Below are 12777 nucleotides of genomic sequence, written 5' to 3'. Positions count from 1 at the left end.
GAACTCCTGGAATCCTTACCCAATCTGTTACCCCCAGAAACCATCCTTGTAACCATTGATGCCACTTCCCTATACACAAATATTCCGCACGTCCAGAGCCTCGCTGCGATGGAGCACTTCCTTTCATGCCGATCACCTGCCACCCTACCTAAAACCTCTTTCCTCATTACCTTAGCCAGCTTCATCCTGACCCACAACTTCTTCACTTTCGAAGGCCAGACATACCAACAATTAAAGGGAACAGCCATGGGTACCAGGATGGCCCCCTCATACACCATCCTATTCATGGGTCGCCTAGAGGAAGCCTTCTTGGTTACCCAAGCCTGCCAACCCAAAGTTTGGTACAGATTTATTGATGACATCTTCATGATCTGGACCCACAGTGAAGAAGAACTCCAGAATATCCTCTCCAACCTCAACTCCTTTGGTTCCATCAGATTCACCTGGTCCTACTCCAAATCCCATGCCACTTTCCTTGACGTTGACCTCCACCTGTCAAATGGCCAGCTTCACACATCCGTCCACATCAAACCTACCAACAGTACCTCCATTATGACAGCTGCCACCCATTCCACATCAAACGGTCCCTTCCCTACAGCCTAGGTCTTCGTGGCAAATGAATCTGCTCCAGTCCGGAAGCCCTGAACCATTACACCAACAACCTGAAAACAGCTTTCGCATCCCGCAACTACCCTCCCAACCTGGTGCAGAAGCAAATAACCAGAGCCACTTCCTCATCCCCTCAAACCCAGAACCTTCCACAGAAGAACCCCAAAAGGGCCCCACTTGTGACAGGATACTTTCCGGGACTGGATCAGACTCTGAATGTGGCTCTCCATCAGGGATACGACTTCCTCAAATCCTGCCCTGAAATGAGATCCATCCTTCATGAAATCCTCCCCACTCCACCAAGAGTATCTTTCCGCCGTCCACCTAACCTTCGTAACCTCTTGGTTCATCCCTATGAAATCCCCAAACCACCTTCCCTACCTTCTGGCTCCTACCCTTGTAACTGCCCCCGGTGTAAAACCTGTCCCATGCACCCTCCCACCACCACCTACTCCAGTCCTGTAACCTGGAAGGTGTACACGATCAAAGGCAGAGCCACGTGTGAAAGCACCAACGTGATTTACCAACTGACCTGCCTACACTGTGAAGCTTTCTATGTGGGAATGACCAGCAACAAACTGTCCATTTGCATGAATGGACACAGGCAGACAGTGTTTGTTGGTAATGAGGATCACCCTGTGGCTAAACATGCCTTGGTGCACGGCCAGCACAACTTGGCACAGTGTTACACCGTCCGGGTTATCTGGATACTTCCCACTAACACCAACCTGTCAGAACTCCGGAGATGGGAACTTGCCCTTCAGTATATCCTCTCTTCTCGTTACCCGCCAGGCCTCAACCTCCACTAATTTCAAGTTGCTGCCGCTCATACCTCAGCTGTCATTCAACAACATCTTTGCCTATGTACTTCCGCCTCGACTGACATCTCTGCCCAAACTCTTTGCCTTTACAAATGTCTGCTTGTGTCTGTGTATGTGCGGATGGATATGTGTGTGTATGCGAGTGTATACCACCCCTTTTTTCCCCCTAAGGTAAGTCTTTCCGCTCCCGGGATTGGAATGACTCCTTACCCTCTCCCTTAAAACCCACATCCTTTCGTCTTCTGCTTGTTTCACTTCCATACATGGCTACACTCCATACAAATACTTTCAGAAATGACTTCCTGACACTTAAATCTATACTCAGTGTTAACAAATTTCTCTTCTCCAGGAACACTTTCCTTGCCACTGCCAGTCTACATTTTATATCCGCTCTACTTCGACCATCATCAGTTATTTTGCCCCCCCCCCCCCCCCCCCCAACCCAAATAGCAAAACTCCTTTACTACTTTACGTGTCTCGTTTCCTAATCTAATTCCCTCAGCATCACCCGACTTAATTCAACTACATTCCATTATCCTTGTTTTACTTTTGTTGATGTTCACCTTATATCCTCCTTTCAAGACACTGTCCATTCCGGTCAACTGCTCTTCCAAGTCCTTTGCTGTCTCTGACAGAATTACAATGTCATTAGCGAACCTCAAAGTTTTTATTTCTTCTCCATAGATTTTAATACCTACTCCGAATTTTTCTTTTGTTTCCTTTACTGCTTGCTCAGTGTACAGATTGAATAACATCGGGGAGGGTACAACCCTGTCTCACTCCCTTCCCAACCACTGCTTCCCTTTCATGTCCCTTTCAGGTCCTGTACCTATGTCTATTACAGAGATATGAACCTTGAAGCAAGGGGTGGGAAGCAGGAGCAGAGTAGGGATGGGTGATGATACTGTGTAGGTTCAGTGGGCAGCGGAATACCTCTGTGGGAGGGGTGGGAAAGGTAGTGGGTAGGACGTTCTTCATTTCAGGGCATGATGAGAGGTAGTCAAAACTCTGGTGGAGAATTTGATTTGGTTGCTGCAGTCCTGGAATGCTCCTTTGTGGTCAGATGGTAGGGCTTTGGTAGGTGGTGGAAGACTGGAGAGATAATGTATGGGAGAGCTGTTTTTGTACAGGTTTAGTAGGGTAATTTTATTCTGTAAAGATCTCAGTGAGACTTATGGTATATTTTGAGATGGACTGCTCATCTTTACAGGGCAACATCCACAGGTGGTCAGCTGCATGGAAAAGACTTCTTGGTATGGAACGGGTTGAATTATTTACAAGCAGTTAATTGGCATGCAATTCAAAATGCCATTATACACAAAAATCATGTACCTCAACTGCATTACATTAACCAGGGTTCAGTTACCATAAACAAGTGTCAAAATCTTTTGATATCACTCCTTGTAGAAACAGATACCCAACAATAAAGAAAAGGTGCATTGACACAAAAAATTGCATTAAAAACAAACAGTTCTTACTTGATCTTCAATAGTTTTCTGGCTCAATGATGCATCTGGTGACCGATTAGGGTGTGACAGTGCTGGTATCTGCTTATCTGATGATCTCTTGCCTCCAAAACCACCACATCCAACAGCAAAGACAACCATCTGCCCTTGTGCCACCTTCTCACCACTCTCATCAAAACTCTCAACTGGAATTATAAAACAGAGCAAAATTAATTTAATCATTCTATGAGGGTTGGAACTTAAATAGTGGCAACTATTTATTCACAACCGATACAAAAGAGTTACATGTTTGCACCTGTTACTGTCCTTCAAAGTAGTCACCAGCATTGTGTAGAACTAGTTGCCAGTGATGTGGAAGGCATAGTATACCGTTATTAGAGCCTGTTCTGTTGATGGTGCGAATGTAGCAGTCTTAAGTTATGTTGATTCTTGTGTACGACTGTGATGGTGTTTCATAACGCATTACGTTCCTCCATGGTAGACCGTCAATGCACAGTATTACTGTTCATTCTTGGAGCATCACCTGTGACCAGCTTTGCGAAAAAAGTGGCAACACTTTCTGTGCAACACACCCATCATTTTGCATGACAATGTGCAGGCGCATACAGCACAAGCTGTGGCTGCTCTGTTCGGTCGATGGGACTCTGAAGTACTGTACCATCCACCATACTCCCCAGACTTAAGTCCTTGTGACTTTGATTTGATTCCAAAGATGAAGGAACAACTTCCTGGCATTCACTTCAGAACTGTTCCAGAGATTAGACAGGTAGTAGACCACTCCATTCGCACCATCAACAGAACAGGCTCTGCTAACGGTATACTACGCCTTCAACATCACTGGCAATGGGTTTTACACAAGGCTGGTGACTACTTTGAAGGACAGTAACAGGTGCAAACATTTAACTCTTTTGTATCAGTTGTGAATAAATAGTTGCCTAGTTGCCACTATCGAAGTTCCAACCCTCATAATTAAGACCAATAATGAGCAAAATTAAAAACTTTTGTAAAAGAAGAAGCTACAGATCAAAGACTGAACAGCAACTACTACAGTTTGCATTAAATCAACTAAAAAACTGCTATTATGATAATGGAAACTCCTAGACGGGAACAGAAAGTGAGGACACACAACCCATTCAGCTGCCACTGAATCATAGGTAGTGAGTACACACCACATACAAGGAGTGTGTGCATGTACAAGCTTTTACAAGTGCAGCTTCTGTCAATTAAGCAACTTCAGTACTTACATTTTGATGGTTCTTTCTGTTTGTAACAAATCTCAGTGCTCCTGTGGCATAATAATACAGTACTAACTTATTCATTCTTCTTGAGTTGGATTCCACCGGGAACCATATACTGACACCATGTTGAAGTTCAAGCGGTTGTGTTGGGAGGAACGGGTGACTACTTTCAAGACCACAACACAATTTCTTCCTGCATTTTCATTTCCCAGACCCACACCTTGCTACCCACAGGTCCATTTACAATCATCTATTGCTTTCATTTGGCCCTTTCCCACATCTCTTTTAGTTTGCACTTTTATTTTTTGTTTTGCCTCTCCCCTCCCACCCAACAACAACTTATCCCCTGTGAATTCCTGCATATCTATCTGCACCAATTCAGAAACGTATGTCTTTAGTCTTGTTAGGCATCCTTATGCATATGGGTCAGGAAGCAAGGTTTTTGTATGTAAAAATATGTGTATTATATATTGTGTATGTTTGCTGTAACAACATTCTAGATACACATTTCACTGGAGGCCAAAAGGAGACTAGTGCATGAAACAGTGAGGCAGCCACTGGTCACTGCAAAAACCAGAGATGTAATGACACTGCAGAGTAGCTGGCAGCCGCTTGAGCTTGCTGAAGCCCAATAATAACAATGAAATCATTGTCAAAACTCAAGGTGGCATAACATATTTGTTAACAATGATGGTTCCAAATTACTTTTACTTGAGAAGAAAGGCAGTCCATGTATGAGCTTTGTAGGAATCAGTTCATCAGAAGATGACAGGTCATAGTCCATCTTGGTTGAAGACTGATTTCTGATATGGTGAGGCCAGACATTCTGATAAGCAGACTTATAGAAACTACTGTTAACTGTTGTGGTTGTAAGAGTTTTTTCTCCTAAGACTGATTTATGACTGACTTTGTTCAAGTAGCATTCACTCCTATGAATTGTTTAGTACTGGCAAGGGAGATCTTTATTGGATAGTAATAATTTGTGGGAGGAAGTAATGATTAATCACTTATGTGTCATGTGGAAGGGTAATCGTTTATGTACAACATGAAAGGAACTGTAGAGCCATGTCTTTGTTTTGGTGGTAGTCATTGGTGTAATTGATTATATTGAAAATTATATGAATTTCGTCCATGCCATCCTACTAGTTGTTGGAAAGCACCCCCAGAGGTAACTGTGTTGTTGCTCTTATTTTGTGGAGAATTGGATGGTTCTGCGGTGCCTTAAGCGAGGTATTGACTTGCGTGCATATTGTTATATGTATAGGCACCAGCAGATTACAACCGGATTTGCTTGGCTTGTTAATACTCACTTTGTCCACAAGCATTTGAGTTGATTGAGGCGTTGACTGTTGTTTAAAGCAAAACCCAGTAAAGAGGAATCATCAAACAAACAGCACATAGCAAATGTGAGACTAGACTGACTAAAATCTAATGTGAAAAGTCAAGACTAAAAATTTGCAAAATCTTCTATTATGTTCACTGTAAATATTTCTGATGTGCTGGACAGCAGGTCTACTGGAATAATAGCACAAAAGGAAGCTAGCTAAACACAGTCTGATGTCTTGTAGAGTGGTTCACTCTGTTGTAACATCTTAAATGTAAATAGGACTCTCGTTTACACACTGACACAGTACACAATCCCTCCAACCAAGCCAACCTAATCCCAATATTTAACCTTGCCTTTCTCAGTTTGTACTGCCATCCAACCATGGCCTCCCACCTAATCACCACTAGGTTATCTTCCACCAACTCCTTACCTCCAACTAGACCTCACCATCCTTCCCCAAATTCCTTCCCAAGAACATAAAACCTCTGAACTGAAGAAAGAACAGCAATCGGTAATCTCAAGATACATCCTGATTTAATCATCCTAACTGAAGACGAAAGCTCCATCACTGTCGCCACAAATTGCAGTGACTACCTGACAGAAGTTATCTGAGAACTGTCTGACTACTCCACCTACAAGCTCTGCCACAGTGATCCCATCCCAGAAGTTCAGTATAATATTCAATCCATATTCAAATCATTAGAACCATCACAGAATCATCTACCTTCAAACCCCCCCCCCCCCCCCCCAAACAAACACACACACACACACACACTTTCTACATATTTCCCAAAACTCATAAACCCAACAATCCTGTACCCCACACTGTACCTGGTTACTGTATTCCAACTGAAAGAACCTCAGCTCTTGTTGATTAATACCACTAACCAACTGCTTACAGCCTAGCATATCATATTAAAAATAAGAACTTCCTTCACCAACTCTTTACCATTCCTATCCCATAACCATCTAGAGCCATACTCATCTCGGTTGATGCCACTTCCCCATACACTAACATCCCCCACATCCATTGCCTTACTGCTATTAAACACTACCTCTCCCAACATTATTCTTATTCCGAACCCAGTAGCTCATTTCTTATGAAAGTAACCTATTATATCCTCACACATAACTACTTCTCCTTTGAGAGGAAAATATACAAACAAATCCGCAGCATGGCCATGAGCTCATAGACGGCAACTTCCTATACCAGTCTGTTTATGCGTCAGCTGATGAAAAATTTTTTAGTGTCCCACACCTGTTGTCTATTTCAGGTTCATTGATGATATCTTCATGATCTGTAGCCAGGATCAAAACACCCTATCCTCATTCTTTCGCAGCCTCATGACCTTTACCATTCATTTAACCTGGTCTTTGTCACACCAATATGCCACCTACTTGGATATTGATTTCCACCATTCTGATGGTTCCATCCATACCTCTGCCCACATCAAGCCCACTAACCATGAACAGTACAAACATTTTGACAGCCGTCATCCATTCCACACCAAAAAATCACTCCTGTACAGGCTGGTGAGTCATGGACAGCATATCTGCTGCGATGAGAACTCCTTTGGTCAATATGCTGAAGGTATCACAAAGGGTTTCACAGTCCACAAACCATTTCCCATGCCCTACCCTCAAAAACCGCTAATCCTCCTACTACTCCCAAGATTGGTTTCGTTTGTTTGGGGGAGGAGACCAGACAGCGAGGTCATCAGTCTCATCGGATTAGCAAAAGACGAGGAAGGAAGTCGGCCGTGCCCTTTCAAAGGAACCATCCTGGCATTTGACTGGAGCGATTTAGGAAACTCACAGAAAACCTAAATCAGGATGGCCATACTACTTCCAAGAACCAGCTTCAAAAGAGCACCACCTGCTATCATTATGGACTAGAGCAACTGAACCAAGTCCTTAGAAGAGCTGTGTCTATCTCTCATCCTGCCCAGAAATGAGGGACCCCTACACATAATCCTCCCTACCTCTCCTAAACTGTTATTCCACTGCCCACCCAACCGACACAATATCTTGATTTATCCCAATTCCACCTAAATTCACAACCCCTCGTCACATGGGTCATATCTCTGTGGAAGGCCTAGGTGCAAGACTTGTCTCACTCACTCACCCAGGACATCCTATTCCAGGCTATGGCCACTGCCAAACTGTGGCCAAGGGCTGCCTCACAACCTGTGTCATCTGGATCCTTCCCCCAGCCCCTGTTTCTCTGAACTACACAGATGGGAGTTCTCCTTGCAGCACATCCTTTATTCCCATAATACTACTGGTCTCAATCTTTGCTAACACCTTGCCCTCACAACTTCTTCCCAACAGTCTCCTCTTCCTCTGTTCTGTCATCTACTCCCAACCATTCCCTCACATCACCACCACAGTGCACTGTACAAACCCAAAGACTCCAGCGCAAGTGTGCTGCATTCTTGACCTGGGCAACTGCTGCCTCTCCCTTCCACATACGTATCTTGCACACCTGGTGACTTCCTCTGAACTGCCAGCTACTCTTTCCCATCCTTCCTTCATGCTCCCTGCCCCCTAAGCCGCTTGACCCAACACAAACCCTCAAAACCTTTACTCCTAAATTATTGTATGATGCCAGAAATTTATTATATATACCTCCAGGGTTTCAGAAGATGACTGTCCAAAAACCACAAGGCATACACAGAACAGACACACATCAATGGATACAGCAGCTCTCCAAGTTTGTAGCTCAAATTACAGATACTCAACATGGGCTCTTTTGTGACACAGAAAATGTCAATAGATGTATGCAATTCACTGAAATCACCTCTCCAAAGCTTGGAAAGGTGCAACAGCAGCAGCCTATTTGCAGGTCTGCTCACTGGCTGGCCTGTCAACATGTATGAACAAATTCATTGTCACTATACAAGTGGATGATTTTCTACATGTTCATACATGCCTGCCCCCTTGTAGTGCATTCTGGAATTACACCAGAGTGTGTATTACTAACTGAATCTTGGACAGTTGCTCTATCCACCAATACACATCATTTTTCTGCATGTCTTGTAGTTTTCACGCATCCATCCTCTTATACCTCAGATGTACTTATGAATAACCGTTAGTCATAAACAAACTAGAATATTCCATCATCACCAGGTGGTGCCCTGATCAATAACCCAATGACACATTTCCCCATTAAGCCACAATAGTCAGAAATGAATAGGAATTACATGTAGCAGCATTGTCTCCACACAGTGTTCTGTTTGTTCTCTTTTCCTTCTTTTCACATGGTATGATTATTACTCTTACTGTTACTCATGTGACACAATTGGTCTCATGAATGGGCTACTGTCACAGGACCTGTGACTTGCAAGACTTGTTTCATCCAATTCAAAGCCGCCCCTGAAGACACACAGTTCAAATGTCAAATTATATGCAAACACAATATTTTTATAAACTGGCAACTGCTCTCACATTTCTATTATGAGTTAATTAATGTGTACAGGTGTCAGAGTCCATCCTGCAGCACAACAGCATGGATTCAGTAGCTTCATGCAGCACTTCAATTATTTGGATATTTTCTCTACCATGTACGTACCACTCTGTCCAAAGCTTAATTTGGGTTAACCTATTTTGTTTCTGCCCATATTTGAACAGGGATGCTTTGAAAAATTAACTTACCATCTCTGATTAGTATTGCCACATTCTATTTGAAAATTAAGAAGGTCATTGGTGCATCATTTTGTTTCATAAATAACTCAAAATTGTCATTTACAGTTTCAATGAATTTCTGCTTCTTTTGAACAATCTTCAAGCTGCAAATGATTGCAAAATCTAAAGGTACCATTGTTTGTATGTTTGTATTCAGAATGAAATTTTCACTCAACAGCGGAGTGTGCGCTGATATGAAACTTCCTGGCAGATTAAAACTGTGTGCCACAGCCTGGGGGTTGTTTCTAGAATGAAATTTTCACTCTACAGCGGAGTGTGCGCTGATATGAAACTTCCTGGCACATTAAAACTGTGTGCCGAACCGAGACTCGAACTCGGGAACTTTGCCTTACGCGGGCAAGTGCTCTACCAACTGAGCTACCCAAGCACAACTCACGCCCCATCCTCACAGCCTTACTTCTGCCAGTACCTAGTCTCCTACCTTCCAAACTTAACAGAAGCTCTTCTGCGAACCTTGCAGAACTACCACTCCTGAAAGAAAGGATATTGCGGAGACATGGCCTAGCCACAGCCTGGGGGTTGTTTCTAGAATGAAATTTTCATTCTACAGCGGAGTGTGAGCTGATATGAAACTTCCTGACAGATTAAAACTGTGTGCCGGACCGAGACTCGTACTCGGGATCTTTGCCTTTCGCGGGCAAGTGCTCTACCAACTGAGCTACCCAAGCACGACTCACGCCCCGTCCTCACAGCCTTACTTCTGCCAGTACCTCGTCTCCTATGTTTGTATTCCTTCTTTTATATAAGTAGAAAGTCCTACTTCCTCCTGCAGTAGCTGGATGCTAACTTATATCCACCCATATTCAGTACTCCTATTTCAATGGTCCAATGTTGTTCAGGAATACATATTATATCCACATGCCATTTAGGCTGCAGCTCATCTGAACAACCAGAACTTTACTGACTATATTTTTAGTCATATAATTCTTTGATGCAATAATCTTATTTCAGTCTCCTTTTTTTTCCCCCCAACCGTTTCAGCCTCAAAATTTTCAATTATCATAATTTATTTAACACTGATAACCTGAAATCTGAGTTTATCCTAAAAAGGCACTGCCCTCATACCAGTGATCACAGAGATATTCCCATGAGGGGCAGTGCTCACTGTTACAGACTCAGCTATAAATCCAGCCAGTTTCTCCTTCCCTTTCCTAATGAGATGTAAGCCATGTTTCATAACCCTCCCACCAATAGTATCAACAGAAACTAAACTGATGTTCAGCCCTGTAACTGACAGAAGCAATTGATCTAACTCCATGCTAACCCAACTTACAGAGTTGTTCAACTGGGACCTACCACAATGCCTCAAATCAGGAATGGAATCAACATTTGTTAAGTTCTTTGCAGAAACTATCTTTACCAGGCCACTCGAAACATTGTACGAGGGTCGGTCAAAAAGTAATGCCTCCCATTTTTTTTCTACTTAAAGAAATTAAGTTAAGTGAAAAATTTGAATTTGGCGCCATTCCTCAAACCTTCTTCTGCAATCCACTGCAGTAGTAACTTTCTGTGTCAACAGGTGGCAGCACAGCAGAAGTTTGTAAGATGGCCGACATCGATGTTCGTTTGAGACAGCGTTGTGTGATTGAATTCTTGAATGCAGAAGGTGAAACGCCCATACGCATTCATGAAAGACTGAAGAAGGTGTATGGTGTTGTGACAGTGGATGTCAGCACTGTTAGACGATGGGTTCGTCGTTGTAAGGAAGCTGAAGGGCAAACACCGTTGACTGACGAAAAGCGGAGCGGCAGGCCGGTGAGTGCAGTGACTCCACACAACATTCAGCAAGTTGATGACATCATTCGTGGTGACCGTCGGGTGACTGCAGATGAAGTGTGTCGCATTATTTCTCTTAGTAAAGGCAGTGTGATCACGATTATTAAACAATTGGGGTACTCAAAAGTTTGTGCACGGTGGGTTCCAAGAATGTTAACCGATCAGAATAAAGAGGCAAGGAAAACAATAGCCTCCCAACACTTGCAGCGCTTCCGTTTGGAGGGAGATGAGTTTCTGAAAAAAATTGTGACCGGGGACGAAACATGGTTGCATTTTTTTGAACCCGAATCAAAGAGGCAGTCAATGGAGTGGCGTCACACAAGCTCGCCGAGGAAGAAAAAATTCAAAACTGTGCGATCGGCAGGGAAAGTTATGGCAACAGTTTTCTGGGATACAGAGGGTGTGATTCTGGTTGATTTTTTGGAGCAGGGATGCACAATAAATTCTGTTCAATACGTCACAACCCTCAAAAAACTTAAAGCACGTCTTCAGCGAGTTCGCCCAACAAAATCAATGGCAGATGTTCTTCTTTTGCATGACAATGCAAGACCACACACCAGTCGTCACACCTCTGGCGAGATTGTCAAAATTGGATGGGAAGTTTTGCCTCATCCCCCATACAGCCCTGACCTGGCACCATCAGACTTCCATCTGTTCGGGCCACTAAAAGAAGCTCATCGTGGGATTCATTTTGAAGATGAGGAGGCCGTCAAAACATCCGTGCGTCAATGGCTTAGGAAGCAGAGCTGTGATTTTTACCGTGCTGGGATACATGCCCTTGTTCAAAGATGGACCAAAACTGTAGAGATGGGCGGAGATTACATTGAAAAATGACAAAATGATCCTCAATGTTGTGGTTTTCAACCTATGTAATTGCATTTAAATTTCCTGACAATTAAACGTAGAAAAAAAAATAGGAGGCATTACTTTTTGACTGACCCTCGTAACTCTGTTCCCTGTCGGTACACTGTTTGACAGTCCACACACCATTACAATTTGATCCTCTTTTTGCAAAGTTCTTCTATCACTCAGCTAAGACATATACTTCACTTTAAGAAATTTGTGACCTGGTACTTGTTTCCTAATTCTTCCTGCAACAGCCTGTACTAGGTAGTTTTAAGTCGAACAGGAATGTTTGTGCACCATTTCCCTTTTTCTGGAGGTCTAGGAATTCACTCATTGATTATACTCTCAATGCCACTCTTGTTGTCCATTAACAAGCAGCAGTGGCTCACCAGTGAATCACTTAGACAACATAACTTTATTGATGCAGGGCAAAGGATATCTTACTATGAAGGGGGTGACTACAGCACGTTGTGCTCGGGCTAGTACATTCAGCTTCAGGTATGGTATAGATATAGTGCTTTAATCACTGAGGAAATATAAGATGCACTTCATTTAGAGGCATTATCTGTGAACATGGTAAATATGAGTGCAAAAATTTAGGTATTACAAAAATACAGAAGTTTAGTTTCACACTGGAATCGATTCAGGTTGTTGCATTTTGTTCAGCCTCTTGCTGTTACATCAATACAGTTCAGCTTCAAGTACTTTCTTTTTTGTACTTACTGTTTACAAGAATAACTGCTCCTGATCCTTTATCCAGGACATCTGCAACATATGCCACTGATTTAAGATTTCCAGAAGTAGAAATAGGTTTTAGGACCTCCAGATATTGCTCTCCATGTAGGACCTGTAAAGTATACAAACTTACAGTGACGTCATGCACAGTTATCAGGACAGCATAATTTTTGATAGAAGTATTTAAATATTCGAATACAAGCAATATAAAAATTAACATTTACAAAAAAGTAAGACATTGTCATGAAAGTACA

General features: G+C 42.8%; 1 protein-coding gene across 5 annotated transcripts in view; it reads right to left on the bottom strand.

Annotated features, from left to right (window-relative positions):
• LOC126263669 (peroxisomal multifunctional enzyme type 2) overlaps positions 1–12777 on the bottom strand; it is a 533675-nt gene that overhangs the window by 32890 nt on the left and 488008 nt on the right. For all 5 annotated transcript variants that reach the window (XM_049960781.1, XM_049960779.1, XM_049960778.1 and 2 more), the window contains exons 12-13: positions 12512–12635; positions 2909–3081 (exon numbers count right to left, since the gene is read on the bottom strand). In XM_049960781.1, the coding sequence (XP_049816738.1) occupies positions 2909–3081; positions 12512–12635 (297 nt within the window). The remainder of the gene's footprint in view (positions 1–2908; positions 3082–12511; positions 12636–12777) is intronic.

This window comes from Schistocerca nitens, chromosome 6 (genome assembly GCF_023898315.1).
Source record: "Schistocerca nitens isolate TAMUIC-IGC-003100 chromosome 6, iqSchNite1.1, whole genome shotgun sequence".
In the NCBI taxonomy this organism is placed as follows: Eukaryota; Metazoa; Arthropoda; class Insecta; order Orthoptera; family Acrididae; genus Schistocerca; species Schistocerca nitens.
The sequence above is the reverse complement of the archived record's forward strand: the minus strand, read 5'-3'. Positions and strand labels throughout refer to the sequence as shown.